The sequence below is a fragment of the Peromyscus maniculatus genome, chromosome 5, assembly GCF_049852395.1.
Source record: "Peromyscus maniculatus bairdii isolate BWxNUB_F1_BW_parent chromosome 5, HU_Pman_BW_mat_3.1, whole genome shotgun sequence".
In the NCBI taxonomy this organism is placed as follows: domain Eukaryota; kingdom Metazoa; phylum Chordata; class Mammalia; order Rodentia; family Cricetidae; genus Peromyscus; species Peromyscus maniculatus.
In genome coordinates, this window is record NC_134856.1 from 19,377,633 (window position 1) to 19,397,592 (window position 19,960).

Consider the following 19,960-nt stretch of genomic DNA (forward strand, 5'->3'; position numbering starts at 1 on the left):
CCAACTGTGACTGTCCACCTGATTGGATTAAGAAGCACACAGAGCATTAATGAGGCACACTTTTGACTGAGTTAGGGAAACCCAGCCTAAATGTAGGCAGCAGGAGCTAGAGTCTGACTAAAAGGGGAAAAGCCTATTATGCACTGGTATTCCCCACTTTCTGCTTCTCAGTCACCACCTTGAACCTAACTGTTCTCACTGTCCCCCTTGCCCTGCCATGGCGGACTGCACTCCTCTGAACCATGAGCTACAATAGACCCATTCTCCCTTTGTTGCTTTGGGCCAGGTACTTGGTGATGAGCAAAGTAAATATAATAGAGAGAGTCCTCAAGGACAGAGAGGAGAGTCCTAATGTTGGACTTGTGAGCCAGAAAGCAGAGAAGGTCAATGGAATTATCCAAGAGATATAGGGAGGACAGGGCCCATTTGCTTTATCTCAGTGGTTTTACAGGGAACTTAGCCATAGTTTAAAAAAAAAAAAAAAAAGGACCCCATTTGTTACCTAGATCAGGACTGAGGAAGTCCTTCTTCTTGACATAGGTAACAGAAAATTGTTCAGTCTGCTGTGATATGCCTCAGTCCTATATTCAGTACAACTATTGTATTCCACAGTCAGCAGACTCCAACGTATTGTTACAAGTACTACCTGACCTGGAAACCTGAAGCTTGGCTGCCTAGACAGGTGGCTACTATGAGTGCTTAGATGTCTAACAATAGGCTTAGTGTGCTCATAGGAGGAAGGAAAGACTCTTTTTTGATTTCATATTAACTTCTTAATATATTTTATTAGAAAGGCAGCCTCTCTCCTAGGCACTGATGATAGTTAATCATAGAGAAGAGACATCAAGCTTGCCTTATTTTCCACTCTTCTAAAAGGACTGAGAGTAGAGCAGAGAGGTAAAGAGAAAAGGCTTAGAAGCCAACCCATCAAGTGTCAGTTACTTACTGAGTGTGGGACCCTGGGGAAAATCATTCCACTGTTTTGGAATTCCTCATCCTGAATTGCACGGGAATAATAAAGTACCTTTCTTGAAGTAGGGGTAAGATCGACAGATAGACTTTGCCTCTATGTGATCTGGTGAAGGGCAGTCACAATCATAACACCCCAGTAAAGAATTACTTTCATGGAAGGAATAGATAAATAAACAAGCACTAAGAAAGAGCTGATCATGTCTAACTCAGTATTACCAACTAGAAAACACAATTACAAGAATTAGTAAACATCTATAAATAATAACCTTCAATGTAAATAGTCTCAACTTGCCAATAAAGAGACACAAACTGGATAGATGATTGGTTTTAAAATGGATGATTAGACCTAATTATTTGTTGTCCCCAAGAAACACACCTCACTGGTAAAGATACTCACAAACTCAGAGTCAATGAATGGAAGTCAATCTATTAGGTGAGAAGTGGGCTGATGTAACTATTATGATAGCTGATAAATTAGACTCAAATCAAAATCAGAGGAGATAAGGTCATTACAGTAATACTAATATAGAGGACAATACACCACAAAACTGTAACAGTTGTAAATATATATGCACCAAATTCCAATTCCATAAATAAATACAAACAGACACAAAAGGTAACACAAGTCCTAATATAATAGCAGGTAACTTCAGCACTCAGCTCTCATCTTTAGATAAGTAGTGCAAGGGACTTCAGAGTTCATGATAGCTAGTTTTAGTTGTCAGTCTGACATAATCCAGGACCACCTGGGAGTCTCAATGAAGGACTTTCTAGATTAAGTCAGCCTACAGGCATGTCTGTGGGTGATGATCTTGACTAATGGGAAGACTTGTCCACTGTGGGTAACACCATTCCCTGGACTACGGATCCTGGAATGTCTATGAAATGGAAAAGAGAACTGAATACCAGCGTGCACACACTGACTCATCATGCTCTCTGCTCTTGACTATGGACAGAACATGATTATCTGCTTCAAGTCCCTGCTACTTGTCTGCCCACCAACGACGGCCACCATCTGGAACTGTGAGTCAGATACACTTCTCTCCATTAAGTTGCTTTTGTCAGGGTATTTTATCAGAGCAGCAGGAAACAAAACCAAGACAGAATTAAACCATAACAGAGAACAAATACAGCTATGTCAGAACACTCCACCCAACAGAGACAGAATACATAGTTTTCTCAGCAGCTTACGGAACTTTTTTAAAAAAATAGATCATATTCTAGGCCACAAATCAAGTCTTAGCAAATACAAAAGAATAAAAATAATTTCTCATGTCTTATCAGACCAAACTGCAATAAAACTAGAAATCAACAGTGAGAAAAACTATAGAAATTGCATAAACATGTAGAGAATGAACAACATGTGAATAACCAGATGGTCACTGAAGAAATCAAGGAGAAAATTACAAATTTCTAGAATCAAATGAAAAAGAAAGTACAACTTACCAGAACCTTTGAGATATAGCTAAGGCAGTTCTAAAAAAGAAAGGTTATATGATAGCTTACATTAAAGGGGGAGGGGCTGGAGGGATGGCTCAGTGGTTAAGAACATATACTGTTCTTCCAGAGGAACTGAGTTCTACTTCCAGCACCATGTCAGGTGGCTCACAGGCAGCTCCAAGGGCAATCTGACACCTCTGGTCTCTATGGGCACCTGCACTCATGTGCACATACTCACCACACAGGCCTTTAATCCAGATTTTTCAAGCTAGGAAAGACATGCCTTTAATGCCCAGTCTTGAAGTACTTTAAATTTGTCTTCCATCTTTCCCTTATGGTACTATTTCTATAATTCCTAAAAGTGAGTTTCTTTCCTAATACTTCTATTTATTTCAATGCTTTAATTTATATAAGTAGGTATTTTAATTTATGTTTGTTGGGGCTAGGGTTAGTTCTACATGTTCAATGGTTATGGATTCTTCTGGGTGTAGACCAGATGCTTTTGTAAGGGAAGCTACGCTGTTATTATTCCAAGCACACTTTCCAGGATGCTTGCCTTGTTCCAACTTGTCTCCTCTCATAGGCTGATGAGTGATTATAAATCAGGGAACATATGTCTAATTTGAGGATGGTGATGGGCAGTGTATGCATACTTCATTGCTCTATTCAATTAAGCTCTCTATTCTTAATTTACTACTGAATCCTCCTTAGTCCTTTACATTTCATAAAGGATAATGTGAATGTTTTAATTAAGAAAATGTAGCCTATTATTTCCCATCTCATAGGCTACACCTTGAGCTAATGTTTTTTATGATTGATCTTTTGCTTACTGTTATTCCTTTTTAGGGTTTGATAAAGATGGAGGTATATAGGCTGGGGAAGACCCATGTCTTTAATCTAGGTCTTGAGCAGGAAGACATACCTCTAATATGGCCTACACCTGCTGCTGGAAGCCTATAAGGACATGGAAGGAAGAAGCTTTTGCTCTTTGCCTGCTTGCTTTCACCTTGCTAGCAAACCTATTCCTTCACTGGCATTAGAGCCTACTTCTTCAGGATTCCAGCATATGCTGAAGACCAGCTGAGACATGCAGCCTTGTAGACTGAACAACTACTGGATTTTTGAACTTTCCATTCACAGTCAGCCATTGTTGGGTTAACTATACTGCTGCCTGTAAGTCATTCTAATAAATCCCCATTACATACATACATACATACACACATACACACATACATACACATATACACACACATACATATATACATACATACACACATACATACACACATACATATATACACACATACATATATACATACATACACACATACATACACACATACACACATACACACATACATACACACATACATACATACATACACACATACATACATACACACATACATACATTCACACACACATACATACACACATACATACATACATACACACACATACATACATTCACACACACACATACACACATACACACACATACATACATTCACACACACACATACATACATACACACATACACATACATACATACACACATACACACATACATACACACATACATATATACATACATATATTTACACACACATACATACATACACACACATACATACATACATTCACACACACACATACACACACACATACATACATACATACACACATACATACATACACACAAACACATACATACATTCACACACACATACATACACACACATACATACATACATACACACATACATACATACATACATACATACATTCACACACACACATATTCTTTTTTTTTTTGGAGCTGAGGATCGAATCCAGGGCCTCTAGCAAGCGCTCTACCACTGAGCTAAATCCCCAACCCTGACACACACATAGTCTATAAGTTGTTACTCTAGAGAAACCGGACTAATATAATATGAATAGCTAAAAATAAGTTTAAAATAAACAAAAGATTTAAAATAAATAACCTAATGATGTACCACAATGTCTTAGAAAAAAGGAACATTCTGAATCCCAAAGCAATAGATGGCAATAAATAATACAGAGCAGGGCAGAAATTAAAGGAGACTAAAAGAGCACTACCTAGAAAAGCTCAGGTCTGTAACAATCAATGAGACTGAAGCAGTAAAGCCCCCAATGAAAAGTGCAGGAATGGATGGATTCACCATCAAATTCTCCCAAACCTTTAAATAAGACCTAATGCCAATGCTTCACAAACCATTTCATACAATACATTTTTCTTACTTTCAAATTCATTCTAGGAAGCTAGCACTGCCCTCATAGCAATGCTAGATAAAGATACAACAAAAATAAGAAAATTGTTATAACATTTGCAGCAAAATTGATAAAACTAGAAAAGGTTTTGTTAAGCTAGACTCAGAAAGACAAATTCTGAATAGATTTCTTTCATATCGAGAACCTAGATTTAAAAGTGTGTGTGTGTGTGTGTGTGTGTGTGTGTGTGTGTGTGTATGAGTGTGCATGTGCCACAAAAGTAAAAAGTGGATCATGAGAGGGGAGAAAGAGATCTTAAGGGATGGGGAAGTAGAGATGGTAATAGAATACATGTAATAAGAAAGCAGAAGGTGGGAAGAAAGGGAACCAACTTTGAGGGGGTAGGGGGTGTACAGGGGAGCTTAGTTGAGGAGAGGACTAAGAACAAAGTATGACAACACATGCCTGAAGATACTGTGATAAAACTCATTACTTTGTATATTAACCTAAAAAATACTTAAAACAAAACAAAAAAGACACATAAAATGAAACCATGACAGTTGCAGGAAAATGGATCAAACCAGAACTCATTATGTTAAGAGATGTAAGGCTGACTTGGACAGACCTCATGGTTCCTCTTATACATGAAACCAGGTGAACTATACTGTGTGTGCGTGTGTGTGCGTGCGTGCGTGCGTGCATGTGCATGTGCATGTGCGTGTGCATGTGTGTGTGTATACATTATGTACACACATACATAATGAGACTGGAAAGTGGATCATGAAGGGGAGAAAGATTTTAATCAAGTAGGGAAAGAGAAGGTGTACAGATTACATGTGACATAAAAGCAGAAGGGACTATCTGGGAGAAGGAAGGGGATTAGCCAGAGGGAGCAGGGAGCATGGAAGAGGGCAGTGGAGGAGGGAAATGAATAAGAACAAAGTTTATTGACACATATATACATATGGGTATATCTGAGACTATTTTTTTTCATATAAAGAGCTATCTCAAAATTAATGTGGTTAAAGTTTCAATACTAGAAGCAGATATAGTACTGTATTTCTGCTTCTGTATAAGGAGAATGAATTAAATACCAGGACTAAATAAATGATATCACATCAAAGAAGCAGGCCATTTCATACAATCAAGAAAATCATCCATGCACAGAGGAGTGAGCGGTTCATCAACACCATCAATAAGTCACACCACAAGGAACCTGAAAGACTGTGCATCTCAGCCCAGTGCTATGTCTCAGCAGTGCTTCCCCAATCCACACATTGTAAGGCCATTCTGTATTGGGAGGCTGGATCTACTTCTGCTTTTCAGTGCATGTTTTATGTTTGTGAGGCCCCAACACTGGCCCACCACTTAGCAGTAAAGAGATAGCACTACTTGAAGTAAAGCTAACATAATGTGCAAATTAGTTTCAGTCAGTTCCGCACAAGTCAGGGTAATCTGGGAAGAGGGAACATTAACTGAGAAATTGCCTCTATCAGATTGGCCAGTAGGCATGTCCATAGGGGCATTTTCCTGATTAATAATCGATGTGGGAGGGCTCAGCTCATGGTGGGTTGTGCCACCCCTAGTCTGGTGGTCTTGAGTTATGTAAGAAAGCAGGCTGACCTGCCCACCATCAACTGCAACACTCAGGAGAGCAGGCCCTGCACCTCACCTGGGTAACACGATAGAGACAATGGTGGAGGTGTGGGTGAGCCAGCCCTGAAGTTGTGAGCATGGAAGAGCTGTCCCCATTACTCATCTGTCATGTGGTGGCATGGTTGGTGGAGAGATGCCCCCCCTCCCAGTCAATGTCTGAGGCAGGTGGGAGAGCTGGCCCTGAGGTCATAAGAGTAGGAGAACTAGCCCTGGGAGAGTGGCCCCTACACTAAGCCTGGGCAATAGCACAGTAGAACTGGGCCTGAAGGTGTAGGTGTGGGAGATCTGACCCTGGGCACATGAAAACAGGGGGACTGGCCCCAACCCTTGCTGATCACTGCAAAGGGTGAACTAGTCAAGGCAATGCAAGAGAATTCGCCCTAGTGGTGAGGACAAGGGAGAGCTGGGAGGCTGACCAACCCAGCAACTACCCAGGCCCAGAGCCAGGGTTATGGATTGGCCCACCCCAACATCCACCCCATCTGTGATCTGCTGGAGCACGTGAATGGACCTGACCTACAGACCTCCACAACACAGGGCAACAGCAGGATAACCAAGAGGAGTTCCAGTGAGGGCCCAGCATCAATAGTGTAACAGAAACCAGAGGCCTCCAACCAGACCAAGGACTCTTTGCAATGAACACTTGCAAGTAAAGATACATGGACAAAAGGGTACACGGTGTGACTCACTGTGTCACACTGCAGCTTCCATAATGAGATTTCTTTTTTTTTTCTTGTTTCTCTTAAATTTTATTTGTGGGGGGGGGGGAAGCTGCAAGGGCAGAGGGTAGATATACAGGGACGAGAAATGAATGGGACTGAAATGCATGATGTGAAAGACACCAAGAATAAATAAAAAGAAAAAGAAAAAAGAAAAGAAAAGAAAGCAGGCTGAGCAAGCCACGGGGAGCAAGTGAGCAGCATTCCTGTTTCTGTTCCAATTCCTGTCTTGAGCTCTGGCCCTGGCTTCCCTTCATGGTGGACTATAACCTGAAGATGAGATAAGTACCCCCCCCCCTCCACAAGTTGTTTTGGTCATGGTGTTTATCACAGCAATAGAAAGCAAACCAATATCCATAAGAAGCCCTAAATTTACAAGTAACTGAACAGAGAAAAGACAGCTTGCTCAATAAGAGGTTTTATCATGTGTTATCTATAAGGAGAAGGTTCTAGAAGCATCCAAAATACTCCAATACAAGGACACAGATACAGCTCAGCAATTACACATTTGGTAAAGCTTTTTCTGTATACATAGACACCAAAACTGGGAAATAAAAGAAACATGGACTGGATAAAAAACAATTCTAATGCAAATGACAACCTATTTTCTGGCATTTTATCCTGTCTTGAGCACCTCTACTTTGAACATTCTTAGAACACTGCAAAGAAGAAAAGTTGTTGCAGTGCAGACAGGAGAGAATCCCTTTCCTCCTGTTGGCCCTTTCTCCTGAATTAAGTGCACTTTACCTGTGGCAAATGCTTCCCAGCTACAACTATACCATTGGGCGTGCGCTCCAGGATCTGCCACACTCGGTCATAGAACCCAGGGGGAGTTCTATTCAATGACCCATCGATCTGACGCCTGTCCAGCCAACATCTGTGGAACAAAGGAAAAGTCTCAGCATTGGAAATCAGGTTTGTTCTTGGAGAGAACAGGGTTACGTGTGCCAACAGAGTGAGCAAGAGCAAAAGCTTCAGTGGTGCCTATCTGCCACGTTCAGGGGAGGAGTGAATGGAGGGAAATGTCACAATTCAAGGCATTAGCAGGCAGAATGATGCTCTCCAGCAAGCTATGAGTTGCTTACTACATCATCAGATGACTTTCCCATATCAGAAATGGACACAACCAATTTCACAGTTATTTTATACTGTTCTCACATTAATAAAATGCAAGCACCAGAAAAGCATGGAAACCATATAGCTTGATCCTATAGATCCTTCCCAGATAGGCTCAATAAATATTTGGTAAGAAATGAACAAGCAAATGTTCAGAAAAGTACTGCATATCTACATATATATGTATGTATGTGCACATACAAAGTGAAATTATCTTATTTTAAATCTTATGAAAGCTGCCAATTTAAATAAGACTGAAGACTCAGTCCAAAAAACTAGACATAAAATCTTAAAATATCAACCAGATAATCTTACACATCAGAGTTATGACCAGAACTATATTAAACTTACCTTCTAGATATTAACCTAACATACCATTCACAATTGTCAAAGGCACAGAACCTCCTTTATTTTTAAAGAACACACAGTATAATTTTGCAAAAGCTGAGAATTTTGTGTGTGTGTGTGTGTTCTGTCTGTCTGTCTGTGTCTGTGTGCCTGTGTGTGTGTCTGTTTACACTTGGTACTTAAGAAAGACAGACTGAAATGCACAATTATCATATGAAGGTGTGTCAGGATCAACAAACTGACAATATTTCTAAGTACAAAAGCGGTTGTGCAGGACAGAGTGAACAACTGAAGTACTTGGTGTTGTGGCAGAGGACCAGTGCAATTTGATCAGTTCAGTGATTAAGAGGAATCTTCTCTGGACGGCCGAGGTCTCCAACAGTAGATCACACTACCGCTTTCCGTGTTTCGCTAAAAGGCAACAAGAAGGTCAAGGACCAAGTGATACCTTGGTGATGTTTTTCTTTGGTAACTGAATACTCTCTGCATTTGGTTTTTAACCATATTCCTTACATATGGCGACAACAACAAAAATATATTTCAGAGCTTTATGAAGTTATGGCTAATAGTATAAAAAGAAGTATTTGCTTAGAACATAAAAAGAATATGAGAATACTCGAAATGGAGCTGGGAAATTATTTTAGAAAACATTATAATAATAATAATAATAATAATAATAATAATAATAATAATAATAAATCTGTATAGGTGTTTTGCCTGTATGTATGCTTGTATATTATATGTAGGCCTGGTGCCTATGGAAGCTAGAAGGGGGCACTGAATTCCCTGAAACTGGAGTTACAGGTGGTTGTTAGTCACCATATGGGTGCTGGGAAGTGAAGTTGGGGCATCTGTAAGAGCGCCAGTGCTCTAAACTGCTGAATCATTTCTCCAGCTCTACATTAAAACTCTTATTTCATTTTGAAAAACTTTGTACTTCCACAAGTCACAAAAATAATGCACCTTTCTTATGCCGCTTTACTCAAGCCCTCTCCCACTCTTATTGTCTTATATAATCATAGCTTAATTATTGGCACCAAGAAATCAAAAGCCATACAATATCATAAATTTATCTGTGAGCCTTATTGACATTCTACCAAGTCAGGCTCTACTTCAGGATGGCATGTGTCATTTAGTTTCTATGTCCTGGGGGCTCCTTGAATCTGTGGTAGTTCTTCACTTATGTATTTATTTTTTAAGCTTTCATACCTTAGTAATATCTGCTGTTCCATAGGATTTTCCTCTGTTTGGGTTCTATGGTGGTTTCTTATAAAATAATGCATTTTGGGCAAGAATATCCAGAAGAGATTGGGGTCAGTTTCGAAACCTCATATGAGGGTACAGGGAAGTGAAGTCTTATCACCAGTGATGCTAATCTTTATCATTTGGTTAAGGGAGTCTGACTGTTAATAACATTACTTTTTCGTTTGCTATGGTATGTTGAATAGAAATACTCAGATACTGTGCAAGTTTTCACTCCACATTACTTCCAACAATGGCTCTTGCCTGCAGCTACTGCTGTATTTTCTCAGTGATCATTTTCTGTTCTCATCAGTTTATCTATTCTTATTAATTAGATTCTGCCTTAAGGGAGAGTCCCTTCTCTCCCATTCACTGATCTCTATCAGCTTTATAATCTATTACTATTATTTGTGTATTTCTTCTACACAAATGAGCAGGTACACATTTGGAAAAAACAAAACCTCATCTCAGTTTGGGTCCCAGGAGCCTCTTCCAGTTTCTCCAGTGTCTACCTGCACATCTCTGTCAAATTTTGAGATGTTTTTTGCTTTCTGGCACACCTTGCATTTTTTTCTGCCTCCCTCTGAAACCAACCATTTCTCCGAGAAGGGCTGATTCTTTTCTTTATGGTGCATAGAATGCAGCTGTTTCAGGCTTGCTCATTACTATGGTAGTTTCACTGCTCCTGGGGCATCTCAGTAGACAGAACTAGAAACACATGGATGTATACACACAAACACAGATCCATGTTCATTTCTGTCTGGTGTAAAATTATGACTTCACATTGGTTCATCAATCCAATCAACCTACTTTTCCCCCCTTTATAAGAATGGCCACTAACAGTGAGGCATCTCCTTTTCAGTCATAACACACTTCCTCATTCATATCGCTAGTGAATAAGCGTTGGTGAGAAGCATGCTTTAACTGGTGGCAGCACTTAGGTGTGGTTTTGCTTATTTGGTGTCCAGCACAGTAAAGCTTTCAGGCCTTTGGCTTTGCCACTCTTCTCAGGGTAGCAGTCCTCATTTGTGTGAGCTGGTCCATTTGGTGGTTTCCACTCTACTCTGGGCTCCTCCACACACGGACTGACTTAATACAGTACTTAATTCTGGGTGCATGCAACACCCCTACCCTTAGGAGGAAGTGTTCCAGGCAGAGGTCAGCTGGGGGAAGGCTTACATGATGCTCAACGGTCCTGCTGTTCTTCACCATGTTCTTCACCATGTCCCACCTGCTCTCATCCTCCCTGACAGCACTAATCACCTCAGTTTCTGACTTATTCTTCCTGAACTTCTTCTACACAAAGGAACACATACATTTTTTAAAAATAACAACTGACATTCTTTTACACTTTGCTGTTTCATTTTACAATATATCTTAGAATTGCATTCTTCAAGGGTGCACAGCACTCTGATGTATGGCACACCATATTTTGTCCCAATCATTTCTTGTGTATGGACATTTAGGTTATAGAAATACTAAAATTTTCAATTATAAGCAATGATTTATTCAATGATCTTATGCACATACATTTTTATGTTGTTGGAAACATCTTCAAAGTAGATTACTAAAAGGACCTGGGTTGAAGGAAAGAGTTCTTAGATGTCAAATTCCACCAGGAAGGGCTGTAGCTCCAGTTACATAAGCAGTTCTTTCCCCCCACAGCCTTGGCAAATGCTCACTACATGTTCTAACTTAGGCCCTGGGACAGGTAAGAAGTCTCTTGGCATGCGCCAGACATAGCTCTAATTATATATTAATATGAGCATCTTTTAAAATAGTCAAAGGCCAATTTTAATGAAATGCACATATTGTTCCTGTTCCCTCCATTTTTGTCATGGTTGGGCTGGTTACCTGTCAGTTATTGAGAATTTTTAGATATTAACTCTTCAGAGCATGTTTGGGTCAAGTTTTTTGGTTTTCTTTTGATATTATCTTTGCCATGAAAATGTTATTTAAATTTTGATAAGCTTTATTAGTTGTTTCTTATCCTACCCTCAGGTTAACTCATACTTAAGGCATTCCCCACTCCAAGGTTAAATAGAAATTCACCAATGTCGTCTTCTCTGACCTATGTTTTACATGCAAACATGTTATTTAGAACTGGTTGTGGCGAGTCACAACAAGTATCTGATTTTACTTTTTTTGCAAATAGCAATCTAGTTGCAGAAAGTATTTATTTTAAAAGTCCAATCTTGATCCAGTGACTGATGATGGCAACGTTACCACGGAGCATTCGTAATGTGTATTTATTGAAGGTTCATCTCTGGACCCTCTTTCCTCTCCAGTGGGCCTATCTGTTTATGCACTAGTACCACATTGTTTTAGTTACAGAAGCTACTTGACATGCTTTAAAACCATGGGAGAAAGCTGTTCTTCCATGTCTGTCAGTTCTTCTCTCGTTTTTTCCACACGAAGCTCAGAAAACAGCTCTTGGGATGTCACTGAGATGCTGTTACACTCACAACTGACATTCTATAATGTTAGCTGGTCTATGACAAGGAAACTCACTTGTTTGTTCAAATATATTGTTATAGAAGCCAGCAAGGCATATATCTGTAATCACATATATACATATATGTATGTAATAAACAAATACACAGACACACAGACACACTTTAATAGACAACCTCTACTGTAGATAGTCCAGTTAGAATCTTCTAGGCATATAACTTCATCATCTTGGGGAAGCTGGACACAAGTACACTAAATAAGTACTTGCCTAAATAATTACACTACTGCTCATTCTGGAATTTTAAAAAACAACTTAAATTCAAGGCAATTCACAAATATTTGTTTTGTTCTTATTCTCTTCTAAGTTAAATATATGAAAGGGTTTAATCTTTGATGCTCATAGTCTATGTAGGGAGACAAAATCAGATAGCATGTCTACATAATGTTACTAAACCCAATCTCTTCTGCTGAAGTGTTAGGAGAAAATGCCACGTACTACAAAGCTCAGAAAAGAAAATTAATTCAAGTTGTATAAAATGTTATATATTGCACAGAATAATCAAAAATGGGAAAGTGGTATAAACTATACCTGGAAAAAATATAAAGTGCAAATCAACACAGAATCCTAAATCCAGACATTTCGATACATCTGTGTCTGTGCTGTCTGGCTGGGAAGGTGGCCTCATGTTTGGCTGAGCCTCCTCCTGGTCCAGCTGGCCTGGTACTCACTACAAAGCCAGACAATCCTTTTGTCTCACTACCGTAAGAGCTGGAGTTATCGGTGCACGCCACCACGCCATACCTCCAAATTTTCTTATTAATGTTGCACTAATTTCTCATCCATGTCAGCTAAAAATGCAGTCTGTGTCTGAGTGTCTCTGGGTGACAGAAGCCTCTACTCACCGTCCACTCTGCTGAGGCTGGAGGATGTCCAGCAGTAGCTGTTTAACTTCACTGGGTGAGAGCTGATACAAGTCCACAGCCGGCTTGTGGCCACCACGGATCTGCAGCTCATACTCCATGGCATGGATGATCCACCTGAACAAGGACAAAGGACTCTTCACATGAGATCACCTATTGCTGCTCTCGACAGCACCCTTCACAGCACTGACACATCCAGAGCGGAAGGAAGCAAAAGTCATTTAAAGTTCCTGGATCACTGATATTTCTTCCATCCAGAGTGTCCCTGATCAGAATCCTAAGGATGCTTCTGAACATGTAATTAGTTGTAAGACACGGGGAAAGCTAAGGTCAGGCTCACTGTTGCCGTATAATAGTTTATGTATGCAAATGGCTGCCACAAGACACATGCCAAGAACAAATGGCAGATAAAGAATTCATCTTAAGAAAGGGCTGAGATATGCTATCATATAAGAGTTCTCTTCCTGGGAACCACACAAATAATGATGATTTCTAAAAATACCATTTTTTTTAAACCTCAGAAGTCATTGACTTGGAGTTGGGGGGAACAGAGAAGCGCCCGTGTTTAGAATAGAAGGAGCAGTGAACTGCAACCTAACCATAGTAGTATGTTAGAGGAGTCACTGCCCCTAGACAGAAGACTGTCTCTCTCTGTTCCCTGGAAGAACAAACCACCTGTCTACTATGTGCACAGAGGTGAAAACTAGAGGATACAGTCAAAGGATTCAGTCCTTCTTTCTGCCAAAGCTGGTTTGCAAAACAATGGTGACGCTCCTTTGTGGGAAGACTTTAAGGTCTCAGTGCAAATGATGGGAGAAAAACCTTAACCCCCCCAGGTGAGCCAGAGGTGGAGCCCACAAGGCACAGGTCCCTGTGTGCTGGGCCAGGCCACAGGCCAGTTCGAGTCTCCGGTCTGTGACTTTCAATCTCTTTGGTCTGAAACGAAGATAATTTCAGTTCTCCTCTCTCCCATTGTTCTTTCTGGATTCAGGAATTTGAGTACATTCCACAAAACGCTTGGCTTGAGAGAAACACAGTGCTGCTCATCTGGATCTGACCCCCTGTTCCCCATCACCACACACACACAACTGATGCGCTCAGTACTACTGAGAAGTGGTAGAAACTTTAAGAGCAGGGTCTTGGGGTGGGTGTTCTGGTCACGAGGTCCTTTCTGTTTACTGTCTCTCGAGTGCAGGATTTTTCTCTGCCAGGCGCTGCTGCTGTGTTGTGCTGTTTGCCCCACGCCCAACAGCAATGGAGACAACTGACCATGGACAGAAACCTCCAACACTGTGAGCCCAAACAATTTTTGTCTTTGTAAGTAGATTCTCTCAAATACGCTCTTTCAGTAAGGGAAAACCCACTAACACAAGGACAGGATGTTAACAATGTATTAAAAATCATTGGAGGATTTGATTGTATCCACGCCAACTGCCCCCCAGGCATCTTTAACACATTCCCATCCCCACTCATGTCCATTCCAGTTTTTCCCTGGCAACCTAGTGAACCCAGTGAGTGCTGTCTGTTGCTGTGTTGACGGGTAACCAGATTCTGGTGGCTCGATCTTGTCCAGGGCTCGTGCACAGCTGCACTGACATTGTGGGTGTGATGGCCAGGCCACACCCAGGAGACAGAAGTTCACAGCAGCCTCCCACCTCCAGCTCTTTCCCCCATCTTCCTTCATCTTCCCTAAACCTCTGGGTATTTCTTTAAATTAGCTGGAAACTGAACAAAGCTTATCTCTCTGGTAAAAAGTAGAATTTCTTGACTTGTTCACCTCCTGTATTAGAGACTATATTTGCCAAAATGTTATACAAAGATAACAGCCACAAGAACACAGTCATTTTGGATGCCTTGATGTTAAAATTCCTTATGAAATTAATTGTTATAAACACTTCAGTTCAAAAACAAAACAAAACAACAACAATAAAACCTCTCAAGGGACTGAAGCTTTTCTTTTTTATAGTCTACATAGGTTTAACTTAAAGTTACTTATAATTCTACTTTATTTCCCTCTCATTTAATGCTAAATTTTATATTTGTAGTATCCTAGAGTAATGGCCCATTACTGAGTCATGCAGTGGAAAATCTGTACTCTGGTCTCTTAGAAAGAATGGAATAAAAAGAAACACAGAATGGAAGGTACTCTTCTAGACCATGTGACTGCAGAGATGTACTACAAATGCCAAGTGTGGCCTTGCTTTAAAGAAGAGGTATGATGTCTTTGGGGACTAGCAATTGGGTGTATGATAACAGCACCGTGATTAAGAAATCATGCTAGTTGAACAGTGGTACACACAGTACTTCTTGTCTTAGGAGGTGGAGGCAGGAGGATCCTGACTTTGAGGCAAGTCTGGGCTATATGGTAAGACCATGAATCAAACCAAAACAAAAAACAAACTACCAACCAACAACAACAACAGAAACAGAATGCCCCTCCTTTTTATTTATTTGTGTTTGGGACAGACAAAGCTGGTACTGAACTTGTGGTAATTCTATCTCATTTTCCCATGTGCTTGGATGGATTACAGACCCTTTTAAAAAGGATTATATCTACTCTCTAAGATACTCAGGAATGAATGTCAAAACATTTGGGAACTTGCTAGGAAGACAACAGAATATAACAGTATGGCAGATATGATGACTGCCACCCTCTCATGTGTAAGTGGCACACTTATTCAGGTGAAAAGAAAAATAAAATTCTGAAATTCCAAGGAAAATGAATATTACTGGGAAATATACCAAGTGAAGTATCCCCAGGCCCAGATCAACAAATGCAACATGATTGCTCTCATTTGCAGAGCCTACATTTGAACTCCAAGACTAGTATGTTTGTAGTGTCTTTAGAGGTCAGGAAGCTAAAAATGGGTCAACAGAGAGGGGACTTAAGGGAGGGAGACATAGAAGAACACACAGAATATGAAAGTAGTTGGGGGATGGAGAGGCTTAAACAAGGACAGGGTATGGAAACGGAAAAGGAGAGGCTGAAGGGAAAGATTAACCAAAACTAAGCATTATGAAAATGCCCTATGTGAACTTTTTATTTTAGAGTAAGTTGATTAAAAAATATAGTTTAAAAAATTTGAACAGAAGCATCCTGCATGGATGGATACTGAATGAAAACCCCAGTGTTGGGTGTGGTTTTATGCCCTATGAGTTCTTGGTCAGAATTCCCCAGAGGCTTCCAAAATAACACAGGCTATTGTCCCTGCTCCTGGCTGCCCACCAGAGCTAGATGGTAGGACCCAATTGCTGAAGATGATCCACACTTCAGTTGCAGGACACAGAGGAATCACGCTGGGACTGAGCTCCAAGTCTCTGCTTTGCTGACTGGCATTCATGATGCCTGAGGTATTATAGAGGCTCCTGGGGAAGAAAGGGCATCAGTAATCCCACACAGCTGTGGATTCTGTGGCTACAACACCAACCTGCCAGGTAAGATGTGTCCACTGGTGCATTGTGGCATGACTACTGAGGAAATGGGTAGCAAAGCACTTTTGGATTGCATATGAGGCCTGCTTCACCTGAGGAAAGTCATATCTGCTACTATAAACCTGGTCAAGAGCTATGGTAGTCTGAATATAATTAGCTCCCAATGCTCACAGGGAATGGCACTATTAAGAGGTGTGGTCTTGCTGGAGTAGACGTGGTATTGTTGGAAGACGTATATCTCAGTTCACTTCCTGTTGCCTGTGAATCAAGATGTAGGACTCTCAGCTATCTCTCTACTGGAATGTGTGCCTGCATGCTGCCATGCTTCCAGCCATGATGATAATGGACTAAACCTCTGAAAATGTAAGCCAGCTCCAATTAAATGTTTTCCTATATAAGAGTTGACATGGTCATGGTGTCTCTTCACAGCTTCTTAAGACAGAAGTTGGTACCAGGGAATGGGGTATTGCTGTGACAGGCTGGACCATGTTTTTGTTTGGAGGAATATAGACTATGGGATTGTGGATTAGAAAAGGAGTTGAATGCTTTGAATAGGGCTTTAATGGGCCATCCTAGTAGAAGCATGGAAGACAGTGGTGCTGAGGGTGATTTGAACTCTGAGGGCCTGGCTCAAGGGGTTTCAGGGAAGAATGTCAGGATGTGGCCTAGAGATCAGCCTAGTGAAATTTTGGTTTAAAAATGTGGCTACTTTTTGCCCTTGTCTGAAAAATTTGCCTGAGGCTAAATTGAAGAGTTTTGCATGAATTCCATTGGCAAAGGAAATCTCAAAACAGCTTAGTATTGACTCAATTGTATGGTTATTACTGGTCACTCTTATACAGATTTATAATGAAAAGGAGCAAGCTAAGTAAGGAAAAGTACAAAATGTACAATTTGAGGAGAAAAGGAGAACCAGGAAGTGAAATGGAACTAAGTCTTGTGTTCAAGGAGATAAACAGATTAATAAATGGAATAAAGGGAGTGCTGACCTCATGGCAAGAGCTCACCCAGCTAAGTTTCCAATTTATGGAAAGAAATTAAAGACAAGCTTAGAGAAGGGTGTGGCAGTGCACACCTTTAATCCCAGCACTCAGAAGGCAGAGGCAGGAGTATCTCTGAGTTTGAGGCCAGTCTAGTCTACAGAGTAATTTCCAGGACAGCCAAGCTTAGGCAGTGAAAGTAACCAAGAAAAACAGAAAGCTTATGAAGATATAATTAAATGAAGGGGCCATGTTCTAGCCCCAGCAAGCAGCAGAACTTGGTAGCTTTGGCCACATGGTTCTGGTTTTTAGGATAGAAGAAAGAGGCTGTGGAATATTCCTCCTTGACTAAGGAAAGCTGCTGAGGCCAAGCATGTGTCAGGGGTGTCCCTGAATGGAGGCCTAGAGAGGCCATTGTGTGAAGTTATGAAGTTGAAGTCTGGATTGTCTTGGAGAGCTCAAGATGTTGGAGATGCCAGAGCTGTGAGATACCTGCTGAGGAAAGCTGCTAGCAAGGAGTGGAACCAGCCCAAGAGAAAGAAGTGTGTTTCAGTCAACAAAGCCGAAAGGAGTTGGAGATCTGAAGAGTGTTTGACATCAGACAGAAATGCAGAGTTTGGAGTTTGTCCAGATGGCTTTCAGTCCCGTTTTGGTTCAGTATTTTCTCACTGTGCTCCCTTCCCTATGTTTTGGAATGGTAATGTATATACTGTGCCATTATATGTTGAAAGTACATTATCTGTTTTTTTATTTTTATTTTATAGTGCATTACAGTTAAGAGATTGCATGAATCTCAGAAGAAACTGGGAATTTTGGACTTTTAAATGTTGTTGTGACTGTGAGAGACTATGGAGACTTTTGAAATTGGACTAAATGCATTTTGCATTATGATACTGTTTCAAGCCTATGAAGGCCAGGGAGTAGAATGTGGTAGTTTGAATGTAATTAGCCCCCATAAACTCATAGAGAGTGGCACAATTAGGAGGAGTGTCCTTGCTGTGTTAGTTGTGGCACTGTTGGAGGACAAGTGTCTCAGTTCACTTCCTGTTGCCTGTGAATCAAAATGCAAGACTCTCAGCTCCTTCTCCAGCACTGTGTCTGCTTGCATGCTGCCAATGGTTCCCACCATGATGATAACAGACTAGACCTCTGAACTATAAGCCAGCCCCAATTAAAAACTCCAGTTACATAATGAAAACTAAAACAATAACCAAAATCTATCACATACCAACTGTACCCCACTGTTGAGCTACTTTCCAAATGGGATATTACTATTTCTCAAATAACTTACTACGCTGCAGAATAAATAAGGCCACATGTATTTAAAAAGGTCTTCTGAAAGTCTAAAGAATCACAAAAATGTTAGTAAAAGCTAATTTCCTTATATCGTTAAAACTTTGGAAAGACTAAAATAAAAATAGAAAACGTTGCATATAAAGCACTACAGAAGGTGTCAGAGACTCAAGGGAAGCAAATTACCCAGCAGTGATACTGTGAAGATCAAGAGATTGTGATCCATTGTCATCATAACAATCAAATGCCAATAGGAAAGGAATAACCAAGGAGAAAATCAAGAGACATTTTTATCCAGGACTAGTAATAGTTAAAAAGTCCACAGGTGACTCTACTTCTGGCCTTCATTCCCATTGCCAAGGTCACAAACGATGTGGCAATTCCAGTAATAAAAGCATTTAACTCGCAAAATGGGGGAAAGAAAGGAAGAAATGTGGGAGGTCAAGAGAATGATGGTTATCCTTGGACTGCTATTTGAAGAACCAGAGACACGTTCAATTTGCCAATAAGTAAATGAGAAAGTGGCAGACACACATGACTGAATCAACCTTCAGACATTTCACAGTTGGCTAGAGGATGACAATGTCTTCCCTCAGGACCACTGGAGGAATACTCCAGAACTGTCCTGATAACAGGTTTACCCTCTGAAAATGCTCCTGTGGTGAGTGAGGTAAGAACACCATTTTATGTGTCAATATTTTATTTAATAGCATGGCTTCCTTCATCAAGGAATGAGAGTGAAAAAAGTGTAGGTAACTGACACTGCTCAAAATTTACAGCCGGAGCTTTCTGATAACACAAGCCACAAGTAATAGTCCTGATCCTGGGCAAGGAACAATTTTAGCAATTATTTGCATATTATCTCAAGAGAATAAAGACTGATATCTGTGGTTCAACAATGTAAAAAATGACTGTCCACATAATCAGCTTCCTAAACCATGCTATTCACTAAGCTGTAACATTTCCCCTTCCAAATCCCTGTCTTGAAGCCCTGGTCCCAGTGGGAGCATATGTGGAGCCAGGGCCTTTGGAAAGTACTAGGGTTAGTTGAGATCAAAGCAACATCAGTAGAGAGCAGCCGTCCACAGGGAGTCTCTTCACCAGAGCCAAACCAGCTAATATCAGGACCTCGAACTCCAGAGAAAATAAAATTT

The 19,960-nt window shown here is 40.5% G+C and overlaps 2 protein-coding genes across 7 annotated transcripts in view; one reads left to right on the plus strand and one right to left on the minus strand.

Annotated features, from left to right (window-relative positions):
- Abcc12 (ATP binding cassette subfamily C member 12) overlaps positions 1–19,960 on the plus strand; it is a 993,341-nt gene that overhangs the window by 519,626 nt on the left and 453,755 nt on the right. The gene's annotated exons all lie outside the window — the stretch shown is intronic.
- The window catches only part of Phkb (phosphorylase kinase regulatory subunit beta), a 205,845-nt gene that overhangs the window by 5,201 nt on the left and 180,684 nt on the right, over positions 1–19,960 (minus strand). For all 6 annotated transcript variants that reach the window (XM_042277369.2, XM_042277370.2, XM_076571769.1 and 3 more), the window contains 2 exons: positions 13,084–13,218; positions 7,768–7,897 (listed from right to left, as the gene is read on the minus strand). In XM_042277369.2, the coding sequence (XP_042133303.1) occupies positions 7,768–7,897; positions 13,084–13,218 (265 nt within the window). The remainder of the gene's footprint in view (positions 1–7,767; positions 7,898–13,083; positions 13,219–19,960) is intronic.